This window comes from Balaenoptera ricei, chromosome 11, assembly GCF_028023285.1.
Source record: "Balaenoptera ricei isolate mBalRic1 chromosome 11, mBalRic1.hap2, whole genome shotgun sequence".
Taxonomy (NCBI): Eukaryota; Metazoa; Chordata; class Mammalia; order Artiodactyla; family Balaenopteridae; genus Balaenoptera; species Balaenoptera ricei.
Window position 1 is genome coordinate 12389171 of NC_082649.1, and position 19530 is coordinate 12408700.

A 19530-nucleotide genomic window follows, 5' to 3' on the forward strand; every position below is an offset into this window, starting at 1 on the left:
CTGGGAAGTGGCCGGCCTTCTTGGCGGGACAAGGGCCTCCCTCCCTGGGGCAGCACTGCTCACGCAGTTCCCGGGAAGGGGAGACGGACGGAGCTGCTTTGTGGAGACCTTAGGGACACGCGTAGACAGGAAGCCCCGGTCCTGAATTGTGAGGACGGCAGCCCATGGAGTGGGACCACCAGCTAAGGGGCAGGTGCTGCTGAAGGGCTGGCCTTTCGCCCTTTTGTACGTGGAAGAAACTTAAACTCGTTCTCTGTGATTACGTCTACGAAGACCACCCACCCAGAAGGAATGGTCCGAAATTTAAAATAAATTGAGTCCAGCTATAGGGCCAAAGCCTCAGTAAATATGTGCCGAATGAACATGAAAATTTCGGGAAGGCATTAAATGGAGGTAACGTGCCCACAGGGTTGCAACTAATTTTTAAAATACAAGCCGAGTGCTAAACACAAACCTTGGCCCTTGCCCACAGCAGAGATCAAAAAAATACCTGCCGAATGGGGGAGGGGGAAGCCACACCGGAGAGCTCCCACCTCCCCAAAATTCTAGTGCTTAACCAGAAAAACCCCACTCTAACTTCCGAGCCAGAGGAGAAAGAACACAATTCAAGAAAGCTCCCTGTTCACTGAAGGTATCTGGGTAAAGCACTGAGAGTCTTTGAGAAATTCACGACCACAACAGCCAGTGTTTCGTTTGTCCACTTCTGTGAGGCCAGAGTGCGTGTGGAACGGGTTAGTGGAATGAGAAGAGCTGTGCACGCCGTGTGCAACCGAACAGCCCTGTGCGGTTCTCCATGTGGAGGGAAGTCGTGGAACGAGGTGTGACTCGGCGTGTGCAGGCGTGTCGCCCGACCTGAGGCAGGGGGCAGCACGGTGTCGTCCTCGCCGCCGGAGTTCAGGAAGACGTCCAGGGCCTCCTGGTCGCAGATGTCCACCAGGTCCATCTGCTCCAGCGCGTCCACATTCACCTCCATGGATGACAAGCTGCCCATGGGCTCTGGGGAGACCAGCACAGGGAGAGCTTAGACCTTGTGTCATTTCATAACACTTTAAAAGGTGAGCTTCCACTGTGTTACGCTAAAAGCACACTGTGTTTCCTAGGTGTAAAATATCTCCCGCTACTCCAGACTTTTAAAATAGACTTTGGAGCAGTGTATTACTGACATGTCCCCGTTTGGTACTTTAAATCCATCCTAGCTTAACCTTGGTTACTATTACCTCTTAACCTGCCACAGCAGTTTTCCTTTTCACCCCCAGCCCTCTTGCTTGCAAGTGCTGAAGGTAACCCTTTCTGCATCAGACAATTCTTGGCCTCGGAGGTGGGCACTGACTCAAAGAGGCTGACATTCCTGCCAGACACCTCTGGCTGTGGTTGCCCCCAGCTTTACTACAATTCCACTTGGGGTCTTCCCTGTCCTTGTGACATTTCTCTAGTCTTCATCTTAACAGCAAAGTTTGGACATCTACAAGCTGGCGAGTTGCAACCAAGAGCTCCGTGCAGTGAAAGCACAGACTAGAAAAAAAATCAGCCCACCAGCAGAAGGACGCTATAGCACTAGAAGTCTGAGCCTGGGCACAGTGAGGGGCCTCCAGGGTCTGGCGTTCATATTTAAACTGCCTCTGTGGTCCAGAAAACTACAAGCCAGGTAACTTAAATAATCCTAGGCATGATGCTGCCTGTCACAAGCAAATAGAAATTTCTGGATGTCGACACATCCTTAACCCAGGGTCTCACAGGAATATAAACTCAACACAAAATCCAATCCAATCCGGAATTTACAGTACACGTATCACTATGAGTGAGGGTCAGCAGAAACAAAGACTGTTAGCATCTTTTCCCGAGAGTTCAAAGTGGCTTTAAATATTTTAAAGAAAGAAGAGATTGAATCAAACAATGAACAAGGTGTCAAAAATCAGATCAGGCATTTGAAAAAAAGCCAAATAACTTCCAAATTAGGAAAAATCACTGAAATTTAAAACTTCGGGCACAAGTTAAAGAGGTGACAGCCAAATAGAAAATTAGTGAATGAGAAGACAAATTCTCCACTACACAGCAAAGAAATAAGTGGGAAGTATGAAAGAGCTTAAGAGAAATGGAAAATGCAAAAGTTTACATATTCACAGTCCCAAAATGAGAATGGAGACAGTAGGGACCAGCAATATTCAAAGAGGCTGGTTACCTTCCAGATTTGCTGAAAGATCAGACATCCAGGATTTAGGAACAAAATACATGCCAAGCAAGACAGATGAAAGAAATCCTCACCTAATCCACTGCAGCGAAATGATGAACATCAAAGAGAAAGCGCAGATTAGGAAAGATCAGGAAATACTTAGACCGACAGCTCAGCAACAGGAGTCAGAAAGACAGTGGAATAACAGATTCAAAGAGGTGAGGTAAATGTCATCTCTTAAGATCAAGTGTGAGATATGACTCCCCCCTACGCCTGCTCTCAGCAAAGGTCGGACCACAGGAGGAGGGAAGAGGGCATGGGTCCCGGTAGGGAGGCCGAAGTGCACGGAAGAGACATGTAAGTCTGTGAGTATATATAAAACTCGGAGTAAAATAATCATAATAGTATCAAATTTGGGGAATTTACTCCAGCTGAATTGAAGGACTGGACGATAATGACAGGAGAGGCGGCTTGACGAGAGCCAGATCCCTGTTTGTCTGGCAGGAAGGTGGGAATCTGATTGTCTCTGGGCACAAGAAATCATGAAGGCTTAGCACTAAAGCAGGTAAAGCTTGTTACAGTTGAGACATCCCACTCGAGGTGGCAACATCCAAGGCAGGGGAGCCGGGTGACATGTGCCATCAGTGTCGCCCTTGGCCGCGCAGGAATCACGGCCACTTCACAGGGGACACCGGGGCGGTGTTGCCCTGGGGCTCCTGCAAGGCTGACCCGTCAGGGGGACCTGAGTGCACAGGGGTCAAGCTTGTGCCTCTGGGGGTTGCTCTTCTGTGGGGGAGAAGGTGGGGAGCACGCGGGTTTTCTTTGTGACTGTGGAGTCCTTGGTGGCATTTCGGCCTGGCTTTGACTTCAGCAGAGTCTCCCTTTTTTTCTGTCTGTGCCATTCTCTTAAAGAGGGGGGAAAATAATTGGACTAAAAGCGTAGGGGGCACTTGCAGGAAAACAGAAAGCACCGAATAAGGTGGTAACAAAGCCACTTTTATAATCTGTTATGTGTCAGATCTGGTTCGTTTACATTTGCTGTGATCACTGGCTGCCTGGCTTCATTACTACCATCGTATTTGCTTCTTTCTATTTTCCTGAAAATGTTTCCTGTAAGTGATAAAATCTAGTTATTCTGTTGGTAAGAGACACTCCTAAAATATAAGAACAGAAACATTAAAAAAAATTTAAGGAAAAATGGGAAGTGGGCAAACAACTAATTAACTTGAAGAAAGCTGACATGGCTATATAAATATAAAAAAAATAGACTTGAAGGGGAAACAAAAGCATTATTGGGGTAAAACACAGCACTTAGTGATTTTTTTTTCCTTTGGAGGTTTATCCACACTACAGCATGTATCAGTAGTTTGTTCCTTTCTTTTTTTTAAAATTTATTTACTTAAATTTTATTTATTTTTGGCTGCATTGGGTCTTCGTTGCCATGCGCAGGCTTTCTCTAGTTGCAGTGAGTGGGGGCTACTCTTTGTTGCCGTGTGCAGGCTTCTCATTGCGGTGGCTTCTCTTGTTGCAGAGCACAGGCTCTAGGCACGCGGGCTCAGTAGTTGTGGCTCGCGGGCTCTAGAGCACAGGCTCAGCAGTTGTGGCGCACGGGCTTAGTTGCTCTGCAGCATGTGGGATCTTCCCGGACCAGGGCTCAAAGCCATGTCCCCTGCATTGGCAGGCAGATTCTTAACCACTGCACCACCAGGGAAGCCCCTGCTTAGTGATTTTTTTAATGGTTCCATTCACCAGGAAGGTAATTCAGAATTTCTATGTGACTATATATTTTGTGGTTATTTTTATAAAGCAAAATATGGAAGAATCACAAGGAAAATGGTAACAAGTCCATAATCATGGGGGAAATGAGGATCTAATGTACCTCTTTGATAATTAAGCAATCCAAAATTGAGTAGTAACAGGAAACATCTGAGCAAGCCAATTTACAAGCCTTTTGAAATGGACACTTACAGACCCCCCACCTCAATCACAACGAAGAGAACTCTCCAGACGTTGCCATGGGTCCCCGAAGGGACAAAGTTGCCCCTGGTTGAGAACCACTACTTAATGAAGAATTAAAATTAAGATAGTAAGGTTTGGCTCAAGGCCAGACAAACAGAAGACTGGAACAGAAAAGAAAGCCTAGAAAAGACTCAGTTGTACTGAAACTCACAGAAGACCATGTGAGCGGTGGAGAGAATGCTGGTGCTGAGATAGACAGTTACTGCTGTGAAGAATTAAAGTCAGATCCTTACCTCACGATGCACACAAAAACCAAATGGTGGTGGATTTAGGGGCCAAATATAAAATGGAAAACATAGAAACTTTTAGAATAAAACACAGCAGAGTATCCTTATAACTTGGAGGGAAGGACTGCCTAAACAAGACACAAGTACAAACCATAAGCAAGAAAATAAAGTGGGCAAAGCTTAAAAATAAACACATTTAGCAAAGGCCACACTAGAATAGAGAAGCCACAGATTGAGAGAAGGTATCTGCACCAGACATCATCAGAAAAGGCTGATACCATGAGTGTAAGACTCTAAAGGAAGACAACCAACCAGTAGAAAAATGGACAATCAAGGAACTGCAGATTAAAGCCAAAATAAAGTATCATTTCATACATATAAATTGGTGAAAAATTTTAACTATCTGACACTACCAAGTGTTGACAAAGCTGTGGAGGGAGTGGAGCACGCACATACAGCTTCTGGGAGATTGTAAACTGGTGTGGGTATTTGTGACAGAATCCAGTACAATTAGATACGCCTGTCGTCCTATGACTGTGTCCTAGTTATGTACCCTAAAGAAGCGGTTCTCAAGATGTGGACCCCAGACCAGCAGCCTCAGCATCCCTGGGGAAGTTGTGGGAAATGCACATTCTTGGGCCCTACCCCAGACCTACTGGGTTTAGCACTAGCCCAAACATCCTCCTGCCCTCCCCAGGCACTGGGACACCCAGGGGCTGAGTCAGAGTGTCTGAGGGCACAGGGGGCGCCCCTGGCTACACAAGATTTGACTGAACTACCAGCCCAGCAGAGATGCCAGGAACCCAAGGTCTAACAGTGGGAACACACAGGTACAGACAGGACATCTTCAAAGGTGATGTAGTCACAACTAACTACACACTGTCAGGATAGCCAGGTGCTTAGCAACAAAGTGAAAGCAGGAGATGCTTTTCTGAGAAACTGGGAGTCTTGTCAGGTGGAAGAGAAAACCTGCATCAGGGTCTCACAAAACACCTCACCACGTCCTAAGGGCACGTGGAGCTGCTGGGCCCCAGGTTCCCATTGCTCCTCAGCATGGTGGGCACTGCCCTCACTCCCCTTCACGCGCGTGAGGCTCCCCACTTTGTGGTTCCCAGCCTCACCACAATCCCAGCGGGCCCAGATAGCCCTTCACCCTTAGGTCATTTTCTGGATAAAACTTTCCATGCCTTTGTCTTAACTAAAAAATGATGCTTTGGAAAGTGAGAAAAATTCAGACTGCTATTTCTGATTTAGTGGAATGAGTGTAAAATACCATGTTCACTGTAGAGATTCTTATTTTGACTGATTTTTCTAAATGAAAGCATGTTCATCCTTGGAGATGAATATGCTGTAAGAAAGGGATGTGTGACTCCCAGGCTGGGAAGTCTAAGGCATGGCCCTGGACAGCCTTGTGTGGAGAAGCCTGTTTGATATTTGTGAACATCTTTTCTGCTCCAGCTGAAGCAGGAAGCTGAAAAGCCCAAGGCCTCCAATTCTCTTCCTCAGTGCTTTCAAAACCACACATATTGGCAATGTATGTGTGACTCTCTTTTTTACGTTAAAAAAAAAAAAGAGCCCAACACTTTTTTGAAACTTGAAGGACATTTTTTTAGGTGCTTGAAACCATGAAAATTCAATTCCTTAATACTTAATTGCTATCTGTTCAACACGTCTTGACCGAGCCCTTCCTTCTCTTTGCCCAGCACTGGGCTGTGCTGGCCACAAGGACCCGGCAGTAACAGCCCATCCCTGTCTCAGCAGGCTCACGGCCAACGAAGAGGGACTTCTGAAGCTGCAGCCTCTGCTGTGTCCTCATCCCCTGAGGATGGGATCTCCTAAGAGGCACCTTCATATTCTCTTTGCCTCTGCTGAGCACTTAGCAGGTGCGCAGGAAATGTCTGCTGAACTAAACTGAACAAGCATTAGAGTCTCTACTGCTCTTTTCTTCACTCCCACCTCCCCATGCCGTCTTGGCATAACGTCTCACTGTGCTCAAATCTGTGGGGCAGATTTGCTGGGGTGTGTGTGTTATGGACTAAATGTTTGGGTGCCCCCCCACCCGCCCAAATTCCTAAGGTGAAGCCCTAACCCCCAATATGATGGTTTCTGGAGGTGGGCCTTTGGGAGGTGATTATTCTAGAGGTCATGAGGGTGGGGCCCTGAGGATGGGGTTAGTGCCCTCCTAGGAAGAGGCACCAGAGATGGAGCTCTCCCTGCCAAGTGAGGACAAGCTGCAGACCTCTCACTGGGAACCAAATCAGCCAGCACCTTGACCACAGACTTCCAGCCTCCAGCCCTGTTGTGTATAAGCTACCAGTCTGTGTTGTTTTGTTGTAGCAGCCCAAGCAGACTAGGGTGATGATGTCCTTCTCAGCTGCTGCCCACAACATGACACAGATCCCTGGAGTGAACAGGGATGGCTCTCTTCATAACCAGCGCCAAACACTAAAGAAACTGAATAGTGAATGTACTCTGAGGGAACATGCACTCTGACTCTCCCAGATGAAGACAGACTCTCCATCAGTGGCACACACAGAGGGCGAGCTGACTGGAGATGAAGCAGCTGAACTTCAAATCTGTACCATCCACCTCAGTTTAAGAAGCACTGTCAACGTAACGCATCCTTCAGTCTTTCTAAGTCACACCTATTAGTCTGTTTTCTCTACATTCTTTTCCTTCCTCGTTCTTTGATTTCTTTAACCTCTCCTTGGGGAGCACATAGAGAAGGAAGGAACAGAGGGAGGGTAACAGATAAACTGGGGGAGGGGGGCTTCCATGAGGGGCAGGGTATGGAGAGGAAAGGCCAGGGCCAGGCAAAAGAGGAAGAATGAGCAGAGGTTTGGGAGGAGCAGGGGCTTCCAGGAGGAGGGAGGGCAGGTAAGCGGGGAAGCCCAGGACGCTTGTACACGCTGCCCACTGCTCCTGCGCTGGCCAGAGAGAAAACATCAGCTGCCCGCCCAGACCACTCCTCCACAGGCACCAGGTCCTGGGAAGGAAAGGCTGGTGAAGGGGCCTGGAATCCAACTCCTGTGCCCCTCAGCGTGTTCTTGGGAACAATAAGATGCATCTAGATGTACATCACAGCACGACTTACAGAGGCAAAGAATCTTAAGTGTCCAACTAGGAAACTGCTAGGATATGTCCTGACCATGAAGATGCCGGTTTTAAACCATACCCTTTCAAAGGAGTTTTAATAATGTAGGGGAAAGATCCCCATACACTATGAAGGAAAGTTAGATAGAAAGCCAGATATATGTACAGTCTATATAAATAGGCACGCACAAGAGAGAATCACCCTAAAATAGTAATAGGGATTAGGGATCCTGTGCTACAGAATTATGGCTAATGTTTGTTTTGTCTTTTTAATGTTTAAAAAAAAAATGCATTCCACGTTTTCTAAATATCTTCAACAAAAGCCTAGAACTGTAAGAGGAGGCAACAGCAACAGCAAGACCAAGACGGCGGGACGCATCCCCTTTGAGCCTCTGTCCCAGCCCCGCCCTGGAGCCGGCACCCTAGCCACACGCAGCGCGGGGCCCGCCCCCTGACTTGCCTCGCCTCTCTGCTGTCTGCAGGCAGCCCGTGGAGAGGTACTGCTCCATGTCCTGCTGGAAGGCTTCCTCAAAAAACTTCTGCCGCTCCCTCAGCTTCATTTGCTGGGTTTGCTCCATGTCCAGGACCTTCTGGGCGTGCTCCGCATCGAGTTCAGCTAAGGACACAGAATAATTGGGGTCAGGCGGGGTTTGGAAAAGGACTGAGACCGGAATGGGTATAAATACCGACTCACAGGCTCACATCTGGCCCCCTGACTGCAGCACAACAGGTGGAGAGCTGGGGCTCCTGGAGGACCATGACCCACCGTCCACCTTAACCTCACCCAGCCCGGCCGCAGGAGGCACTCAGTAAACGCTGGTTGCAGAGCCAGCACGTGGCCACTGGAGTCTGTGAGAAGAACACCTGGTCGTGGCTTTGCTGTCCGTGAACCAGCCACTTGGCTGAGTCGGTTAACCTTGCTGAGCCTCATACTGTCTGAACATTTGGGATAGAAATATTACCCCAGTACTGACGTGAAACGTAAGAACTTTATATTCCAGCGAGGGCTGCGTCAGTCACGCCAGGAAGAACTATATATAATACGATGAGCCCGAGCCTCACCGCCAACAAGAAGCCTGAATTTACCTTCCCATACGACCTGCTGGCGGCTCACCCTTCCCCAGGCTGCATGGGGAACACAGATGATGCAACCACTTTTCATCCTGTACACAGGCCAAGGGTTGGTTCTGAATCTGCTTCTAACTCTCCAGTCCTTTGTTCTTCACAGGATGCGGTGGGCAGGATTCGAAGACAGCCCCCAGGAACTCTGCCCCCGGATGCACAGCCCGCAGGACCCCAGGACTCGTGATTAGGGTATGCTCTGTGGCCAGCTGACTTTATGAGAGAGAGGTCGTCTGGGTGGGCCTGGACTTTTCCAGGAGAAGGGATGTGAGCACAGAAGGGGTCTGACATGAGGGTCATGCCCCCTCCCTCGCTGGCTTTGAAGACAGAGGGGCCTAACACAAGGACTGAAGGTGTGTCCAGGAGCTGAGAGCCACCCCAGGCCGACTGCTAAGCCTGAAAACGGAGACCTCAGTCCTACCACTGCAGGGAGCCAGGACTCCTCCACCAACCTGAACGAGCTTGGAAACAGATTCCTTGCAGCCTGGTCAACCCCTGATTCCAGCCTGTGAGACCCTGAGCAGAGAACCCCATCACAGGTTAGAACAGCCATCATCAAAAAGCCAAGAGATAACAAGTGTTGGTGAGGATGTGGAGGAAAGGGAGCCCTTGTGCACTGTTGGTGGGACTGTAAACTGGTGCAGCTGCCATGGAAAACAGTATGAAGGTTCCTCAAAAAATTAAAAATAGAACTAACATATGATCCATTAATTCCGCTTCTGGATATATATCTAAAGGAAATCAAAGAGAGATCTGCACTCCCACGCTCACTGCAGCATCGTTCACAATAGCCAACATATGGAAACAGTTTAAGTGTCTGTCAATATCTGAATGGATAAAGCAGATGTGGTACGTATACACAAAAGAATATTATCCAGCCATGAGAAAGAAGGAAATCCTGCTGTGAGAGACAGCACAGGTGTGCCTTGAGGACATTATACTAAGTGAGAGAAGTCAGACAAAGACATATACTGTATGATCTCACTTATACGTGGAACCTAAAAAAAGTTGAACTCATCATAGAAGCAGCAGAGTGGTGGTTACCAGGGGGAGAGCAGGTGTGGGAACAGGTGTGGGAGCGGTGGTTACCAGGGGGAGAGCGGGTGTGGGAGCTGGGGAGATGCTGGTCCAAGGTGCAGACTTGCAGGTAGGAGTACGTCCTGGCGGTTGAACGCACAGCACTGTGATTACAGTCAACAACATCGTATCATATTCTTCCAAGTTTCTATGAGACTAGATCTTACGTGTTCCCACCACAAGAAAGAAATGGTAATTATGTGACATGATGGAGGTGTGAGCGACTCCACAGTGGTCAACATGTTGTACACCTTAAATTTACACAATGCTATACGTCATCTATTAAAAATTAAATAAAAAATCTTAAGAAGAAAGTCTTCATGGTGTTACCAAGTGATTTTTAACCAAAAAAAAAAAAAAAAAACCCCAGAATTTACAGTGAACAATAGTCTTGGAGGTCCCACATGATCGACCTTAGTCATTCCCTCCACAAATACTCAACACCTCGTGTCACAGCTCCCGGGTACAACATGATCCTGTATGTGTAGATCTTAAAAACTTGACAATGGAGTATATTTTTAATCCCAAATCAGTTATAGCCTTCAATATTTAGAATATTCTGGATATTCTTCTTGTATCCTAATCTTCATATATGCAAGGAATGCTAATATTAACCAAAGCAACACAGACAGGAAAGTAAATCATCCTGACGATGTGTATCACGTGTACAATGGTGATGATGTGCAGTCTTCTCACACTATGATAATCACTATGTGCATTCTCTGAGTTTTCATGTCACCCTGACTTGCAGCCCCCCATCTCCTATCTCTGTTTACAGGGAGATGGTTTGGAAAGAGCACAGGTTTTGGAAGCAGTCTGGGCTTGGTCCTATCCCCTTTATGCCTTTAGATGCTTCTGGCACGTCATCCCACCTCCCTTTAGCCCACCTCTGATTTCTGAAAGGCAGCTCTGTGTGAGCTCATCTCTATGCCCACATACAGATGGTCCCAATTCAAGGTGCATCTCTTATTTTTTTGGGGGGGTCAGAGTATCCTCTGAATCCCAGGGAACCTACAAGTCAGCTTAGCCCAGAAGTTCTGGGGAATTAAGGCAGCTCTCAACCAGTGGGTGACAGAATCCAGTGTATCAATGCCCAGTCTCCCATCCTTTGGATGGACAGTTCTAGGAGGCATTCTGAACAACTGTCAGAGGCCCTGGTGGAACCGCAGCAGTGACATTAACGATGCATCCCTTTATCGACGTTTCCTTCTTGCCCCCTCACCCCTGCTTCCCGGGATCACCTCTCACACAAACTACCTGCAGGAAAATCCTCATCTCAGGCTCTGCTTCCCAAGAAACCCAAGCAAGGATATCTATTACCAGCTACAACTAATTGAACCTCTCTGGGTCTCAACTTCCTTCTCTGTACAAGAGAGATGAACTTATTTCATACGGGTGTTGGCAGGATTAAATCAGGTTAACACGTGAATCACCAGGCACACAGTATTGCCAATAGCTGACAGCTAATATTACCAGCATTATTATTAGGAAAAGGAAATGATACGAAATATTACCATGAACCAGGATGAGCACGACACTGAGAATCACCCCAACTCTTTCAGCCCCACTCAGACACTTCAGACTGAGTCACCTATCAGTGCCCTTAACAAACGTGCAAGGAATGGAGCGTGTACTTGTAAGAGGGAGAAAGGGAATTCAATAGGATGTCTTTTCACTTATTTCACTTCAGCCATCAACCTATCTGCTCAAATGCTTCATGACTGCCAGGTGCATTAGAATAAGTCAGCCCTAGAATAGATTAAGTGTGCTTCAAACACTTCAAACGAAGTTCAATTACTCTTTAAAAAAAAAAAAAAAAAAAAAAGCCAAAATAGGAAGCTCAGAAACAAAGATCAATGCAGAAATTATCAAAGGGGTTTTCATTAAAGAATATCTTGTTTTAACTGAACTAAGATTTTATATAGATATAGAGATATATAGTTATGTAACTTGAAAGCTTTCACTCTTCTCAAGACTTTTGCTTCAAAAGTTCAATTCTCTCGTGTTTCTGAATTATAAGTTCTATAGTTTTTGTCTTAGGTTTTTTACATTGGAATGAAATGTAATCATGTTCCAGCCCTCACAAAAGGTGGGACATGGTTGGGTTAGGGAACTTAAAATGACTTAAAGGAAAATAATCACTGTTTTAAGTTTTAAGACATGTTACACACTAGTTATTTGAAACATTTCCAAACGCCTTTTGTCATTTCCCACTTTATTTCAGAGCCCCTCTTATATCTCAGGGCTGACCTCTAAGCTAGAATCACAGAACTAAGTACATTAACTCTATACCAGCTGTACACTCAGGACAATGATGAAAAAAGCACATGGCAGTTATTAAAAATAACTGTCCTGCTCAGCAGCTAAGAAGATTCACCCTCAGCTACGTGCCTGAGCAAGGATGTTCTGACTGTGCTGTTTGTTCTGGAATCATTGGTTCAGCTTTTGCCAAGAAACAACTACATTTGGGAGTGGAGAAATGATGGAAGGACACTGAGGGAATATTTCAAATCTAGAAGTTTAAGAGCATCTGACTCTGGGAGAACGACTGTGGAAAAATAGAAATTAGAGAACATTTTCTATAAGGAAAAATGACCCACTATTCCCATCGAAGATGTCATTTATTATACCAGGGAAAGCCAGACAAATACAAAGATTTTAAAGAACTTCAACAAATAGCCTTAAGATTAAAGAGAAAAAAAAATAAACACACCAAAAAATTAGATAAAAGATGCTGTAGTTTTTCTACCAGAAGTCAGGAGTAATCATTTAATTCCATTATCAACCCAGGTCCGTGTCTCCTTTATTTCAACTCCAGTCATTGCTCAAGTTTCATCTGACTGCAACTTCCACTCTAGCCTCCACTATCAATTTCAGTTGGATAATTTCTCAAAACAACAACCAAAAATTCCATTACCAGTGAAGATGTTATAATCAATTCTCAATTATATGTTTTAATGGGGCATAAGGGTATATATATGAGATATAAAAAAAAAAATCCATCAGGCTCATTTCAGGAACAGTTTCAACTTATTCCACAACTAAGCCCTTTTAACAGAGCTGATAAATAAGAAAAGACAGTGAGGTGTTAATGACTGAAAAAGCCTGGAGCTGCTGGGAAGAAAGAAACGGATGATTTGAGGAAAACCAGGACAAACCTCTCCGTTAAAAGAGTTACTGAGAGTCTCTTTAATCCAAAAATGTTAGAAGAGAAAACAATAAAATTTAATTAAATATGAGTTATGAAAAATTCTGGTAATCTCTACATAATATTAAAGATTGAGAACATTTTTCATTCAAGATAAATAAGCAAGACTAAGAATAGATTTTAAATCTATCACTTAAATATTTACAATTCAGATGTTTTTATATCGAGAATACAAATTCTGTGATACTAAAATGCATATGATATGATCAAGGAAGAAATGTGAAATCTCTGTAAATTCCTAAACAAATTTCTAAATACAAGTAGGTAAACACGTATCTTCCTAAACTGTTTTTTGACAAAAATTTAACTGCCAACAGGCTGTCAAACTACATGATCACTAAATTACTACACTAAATTCTGTCAGTATGACAGAATTTTAAAAATAGGACCCACTATTTTTTTTATGCTTCTAATTATTTGCCATTTATTTAAAAAAAATTTTTTTTTGATGCATGAACAATGCATGTACACTGTAGAGAAAATTTTAATCATGAAAAAGCACAAATAGTAACGTGAGAATCCCTCTGAAATCACCCTAAGCGGAGGAGCGCCACTCACATTCTGATGCATGCGCACCAGCGTCTGCTGCACGTTCTCTTCTCCTTGAACCATATGAAACTGCAATAGTCAGTCTTTCTTTTTCCTCTTTTTGTACCACTGGAAGAGTTGCTGCTTTTTTAACTTTTTACTCTGAAATAGTTACAGGTTCATAGGGTGTTGTCAAGAAATGAACAGAGCGGTCCCACACACCCATCCCGAGTCTCCCCAGTGCTAACATCCTATCCAGTTACGGTACAATATCAAAACCAAAAAAACAGACAGCGGTACACTCCACAGAGCTAATTCAGATTTCCCCAGTCATGCATGCACACGTGTGTGTGTGTGTGTGTGTGTGTGTGTGTGTGTGTGTGTGTGTGTATGTGTGTGAGTGTACAGGACGGGGGAGCTCTCTCCAGGCTCATCACACACGCAGGCTTGTGTAACAACCGCAATCAGGATGTTCAACATTACCGTTACCACAAGGCTCCTCCGGTTGCCCTCTGGTAACCATACCCTCCCCCTTCCTCCACCCTTACCCCTCCCTAGTCCAAATCTGTGATCCTGTTATTACACAAATGCTACCTAAATGAAATCATGTGGTGTATATATATATCCTTCTGAGATTGGCTTTTTTCACTTGGCATATTCTTGAGGTTCATCTTAGCAGTTGCTCATATTGATAATTTGTTTCTTTTTGTTGCTGAGTTGTGCCCACGGTGTGAAGGGACCACTAATTAGTTTGACTAGTCACCCACCGAAGGACACCTGGGTCGCTTCCAACTTTTGGATACTATGAGTAAAGTTGCTATGAACGTTTGTGTACCAGCTTCTGGATGAAAATAAGTCATTTCTCTGAGATAAATGCCCAAGAATGCAATTGCTGGGTCATATGGTAAGTGCATTTTTTGGTTTTGAAAGGAACTGCCAAACTCTTTTCCGGAGTGGCCCCTGTCACCAGTGTATGGGGGACCTCATTCTTCCACATCCTTCCTCACCAGCATTTGGTGAGACCTACTTAATAACTATGATGGAGAATCTGTTTCCTTCCCTCCTCCTTTTCCCCAGAGTATGTGTCTGTTAGAAACAAGTTTCAACTTCCTCTTAAATATTTCCAATAATTGCTATTATTTAAATAGCAAAATATATTTAATTTTAGAAAAATTCTATATAAGAACGGAGGACTTGTTAGTGACAAAATATACAAGATTTCCTTCCATTTTTAAAACCCACCTACTCTGTATTTTTACCATTTAACAGTTACCTTTTATCTCTATCTCAAATTAGTTTTCAAAATAAGGCACACTCAACCATTTTTAAAGTCTCCCCAACCTCCTGCCCCGCCTTAAAAAATGTATACAGATTGTTTCAGGGAGGACAAAAAAGATCTTTAATTAATACTGTCCTAGAATTGTAGGTTTTAAACATTCATTTAAAATACCAACTTCTGTGCCCTACGTTTCTACAGTTTTTAAAAGTTTTCTATCTAGCCTTCATCAACAATTACTTTCCAAGACAGGTTTACAATTATTTTATACCATACATTATTTCTATGAGTATTTGAAAGTATTATAGAGCCCTTTCCTTAATTCCTTAGAATTGGTCTTTGGAAAAAAAAATTCTGTGCATGTTAAAGTCAACACATGTTTTAAAAGAAAGTTAAATGACTCTTTACAGATCTTCTCTTCAGCCTCCCTCCAACACACACGGACGCGTGCACACACACACATTTATCAAAAGCCAAAAGGTACTTATTGCTTCTACATGCAACTAATAAAGGATACTTCTTACCTAAAGTGTAGTAGTTTAGGATAATGGCAGGTTTTGCAGGCAGACAGAGTAAATAACTCCTTTAGACAACAACTCATGGCAACTCCTAAGGAGACTCCACAAAGTTCAGTCATTTAGAGCAGCTACTGGAACAGCTGTTTCCTAAACCCATGTCACAGGAAACAAACACTATTCTAGTATCTAAACTTCTGGAACACTTAAAAAATTTCTATCAATTACCCTGAAGGAAATGACCACTATCTAGAGTATTAGCAAAATAGACACTGCAGAAACACGACATGTACAAGGTTTGCCCAAAGCAGTAAGACAGAAATGCTCAACTGTACCTTATCTTTTGCGAGAGGAGCAAGGCAGCTTAGAAGCCCCTGATGTGGCTGCTGGTCTCTGAGCCACACCGTTCACCCCGCCAGGCCTCCAATTTCCCATCAGTTAGAAAGCGGGGTGGGGGGGGTGGGGTGGTGTTTGGATGATATCCATAAGAAAGTCACGTCCAGCTCTTAAATGATATAATTCTATTTTTACTTCCTTTTGACTGGCGCAGGAAGAGGTCTCCTGAATCCTGTCTTTTTTTTTTTTTTTTTTTTGGTAAGATTATATGAAAATCAGATTAGCAATAAAGGATTTAGGACCTTTTGAATTTGACAGTAACTTTTCAAGAAAATCAGATTCAACTATTAACAAAACCCTGAAGGTACATTTGCATTTATCTTCCTGGTCATTTTACTGCTTAAAGAATGATGAGAACAAAAAGCTTAAGATTAATGGGTAAGTGAGAAGTGCACTCAAACTGTGGCCAGAGGCTTCACGAGTTATGAACCTGTTCCAACGTCATGGCGGGGGCCGGACTGGAGGGCCCCTGGCCTGAAGTGAGTCTAGGTAGCGTCACGACGGCTGTACTTCCTGCCGGGGTCGACAAAGAACTCGATGGGTAAGACGTCAGTTTAAAGGGGTGGTTCAACTCCACTGGAAAGGGCTAGTCCGTGATGTGTTACAAAGGATACTTTTTACAGAAACAGTATGTGAAATTGCTGTTAGATATCAAGCGTTTGCCATGTTATCCCATTCTTTGGATGGTTTCCAATTTTTTCTTGTAAGATTTAATAAACTCCAGGCTAGAAGCTCTGTGTTATGAATATTTAGCCCAATTTCCTAGAATTTTAAAGTCCTGACATTTTCCTTAATTTTACTTAGAGTACTGACCTACTTAACAACAAAATGTGGGGGGAAAATGGGAAAGGTTTAGATTGCTACAGGAATCCTTCCAAACTCCAAAGTTTTTTGTTGTTGTTGTTCTTGTTAGTACATTAAACACTCTAGAAAAAGAAGTATAAAGCAGCTGCTTGTGTCTAAGTATGAAAATCAGCTCTGCAGAGTTCATTCAAAGGGGTTATGGAGATAGCAGGCCCTTAGTGTCATCAAAATCAATCCGAGGGCTGGTGACACAGAGGTTGCTGGACCACTGGGCCCCACGCCCAGAGTTACCAATCCAGTCATCGGTGGGTCAGAGAATTTACGTTTCTAACCAGCTCCAAGGAGATGTGATGCTGCCTGTCCGAGGACCAGCCTCTGGGAACCACAGCTCGTAATGAACTGTTTCTGCGCGTCCACTTCATTCCGATTTTTACTCTGTACAAATATTTATATAATGGAAAAGAATAAATATAAGATGGGGAAGCTGGCACAATTCATGGAAATGACAGAAACATCCTCTCCTAAACTCTCTTTAGAATATTTGCAAAATCATCTAAAAAGGAAACTCCAGCAGCAGCCAAAACATATAATGATAAACAAGCAGGACTTACAGTCATCTTTACTGATAAGAGATGAGCACCTTCAGGATGAGAAAAGCGCTGGATCCCCTTCTGTGGAATCCCTTACCAGTCCCTGGCTCACGGCCTGGGGGCTTCATACAGCAGGAAACAAAAATGTTGTGACCATCTGTTCCTTGTCCTGAACCCCGATCCAACCAAGGAGCAGGTCCTCATCCTCGCCATTTGCAGAGACAACGTGGAGGGGTTTACATTAATGTAATCAATATAAAATTACATTTGTATTTAAAACTAATACACAAACTCTGTCAAATAAAAATTAAGAGAAGAAAAAAATACATATACCCAGAGTTAGATATGGCAAAGAAGGTATGCCAACGGAGGCAGAAGAGATGTAACAATATGTGACTGGTGATGGGGTTTTGGACTTGGCATATTGATATTTTCAGCTGAAGGAGTTTGAGAAAATGGCAGAAACAGGAAGCTCACTCTGACCTCCCCCTTGCTCTTCTCCCCTGGAGCAGGTCCTAAGACCCTCATGTGGGAGGTACCCTCCCTGTACCCAGAAGAGAGGAGCACCCTTATCAACAAGACGGAAGGACACAGAGAAGAGTGCAACACGCTGGCCTGGCTAAGTCTCCTCCAGTTCACTACACTTACCTCAGAGCCTTTGTCCTAATGACATTTCTCCACGAACATCCACTCTTCCTCAAACCTGGCTTAAAACACTCAAGTTTAACTCTTTCTTTGGGTCTTCATTTCCTTATGAAGGCCCCCATGTTAACGTAAAATTTAACATTAAATAAATCTGTACACTTTTCTCCTGTTAATCTCTGTCATTTTAATTTTCAGACCCAGCCAAGGACCATAAGAGGATCGAGGAAAACATTTTTTCCTCCCCTGTACTAACTATCATGCCCAAATACATGCTAACACATTTTGAAGCATCAATGAAATGAATAATCTGATTTTAAAATTATACATGTTATAGAAATTAACACAGGAAATGAAATTGTTAAATATCAAAATCTAATGGAGAAACTGAAATTATTTCAAGTTTTCAAAGTCATGGGTATGGAAAAGAATCAAAAGCTATCTAATGGATTTTTCGTAGTAATTCTGAAATCAAAGCTTCATCATGTATTTTTTTAAAAGGTGGTGAGAGGTGAGGAGAAGCCTAGCCCCACCAGATATTAAAACACTTCACAAAACAACAATCTAAACATTATGGAGTGACTTCCCTGGTGGTCCAGTAGCTAAGCCTCCGCACTCCTAATGCAGGGGGCCTGGGTTCGATCCCTGGTCAGGGACTAGATCTCACACACATGCCGCAACTAAGAGGCTGCATGCTGCAACTAAAGATTATGCATGCCGCAACTAAAGATTCCACATGCCACAACTAAAAAAAAAAAAAAGATTCTGCATGCTGCAACTGAAGAACCCGCACACAGCAACGAAGATCTGGCGCAGACAAGATAAATAAATAACTAATTAAAAAACCCCACCAACATTATGTAAAACAAAAAGAGATGGGTGGATCATTTAAGTGGAAAATCCCCAAAAGAGATGTGACCATATGCTAAACAAATATAATAAAGGATATATCAGAAGCAAAGGAGAAAGTAAAGAAATTTGTAATAAGTGGCATTGTGAAAACTAGTTGGCCATTTATAAAATCAATTTAGAGGCATACAGGATAAATTAAATAACTGAAAACCAAAAATGATATATGGAAAAAGAAAAAGAAAACCAAATTAAACCTTTAAAGTTACTAATAAGGGATCTTACACACTATAGAAGAAATTATCAAGGATCAACAGATACTGTGTAACATGAACAGTAAACACTCTTGGATATTAAAAAAAAATACAATAAAAAGGGAAACAACAGATTGAGGAAAAACAATTGCCACAAGTAGCAAAAGATCATTATTTTTACCACAGTAAAAAAAAAAAAAGAAAAAGAAAAAAAAATCCAGACCCCAATAAAATCTTTTCAATAGAAAAAAAACAGACAGTTCACAGAAACCAAAAATTGTTCAGCCCTATATGTTATTAAAAATGAAGTACCATTTTTGTCCAGTTACATATTGGCCAATATAAAAACAATGCTAACAAGAGTGAGGTGAGATACTTTCATTACTAGGTTTGCATAAATTGTTAAAAAGACTCTTAGAAAGCAATCTGATTTAAAAAATCTCTAACATACTTTCACCTAGTGATACCGCATCTGAAGATACACGCTAAGGACATAATCCAAAAGAATAAAAGAGCTACTGCCTACCTAAAGAAGCTCATTTCTGTATTAAATGACTCGGCCACTTGATGAGCCATCATGCAGCCAACAACAAACATGGTGAAGACGTAAGATATTAAGTAAAAGAAGAATAAAAAGACAAATATGTGTAACTTATCACATGAAAAAGGGCTGGTAAAGCACTCCTGAAAAATTAGTTTCGTTAATACAGTGAGATTGTGGATGGTTGTTGGCCCTCAATGGTATAAACTTTTTGTAATG

At 43.3% G+C, this 19530-nt stretch overlaps 1 protein-coding gene across 1 annotated transcript in view; it reads right to left on the reverse strand.

Moving 5' to 3' along the window:
* The window catches only part of DTNBP1 (dystrobrevin binding protein 1), a 118809-nt gene that overhangs the window by 2763 nt on the left and 96516 nt on the right, over positions 1 to 19530 (reverse strand). Inside the window, exons 8-9 of the mRNA XM_059937977.1 lie at positions 7970 to 8125; positions 853 to 996 (exon numbers count right to left, since the gene is read on the reverse strand). Coding sequence (XP_059793960.1) covers positions 853 to 996; positions 7970 to 8125 — 300 coding nt within the window. The remainder of the gene's footprint in view (positions 1 to 852; positions 997 to 7969; positions 8126 to 19530) is intronic.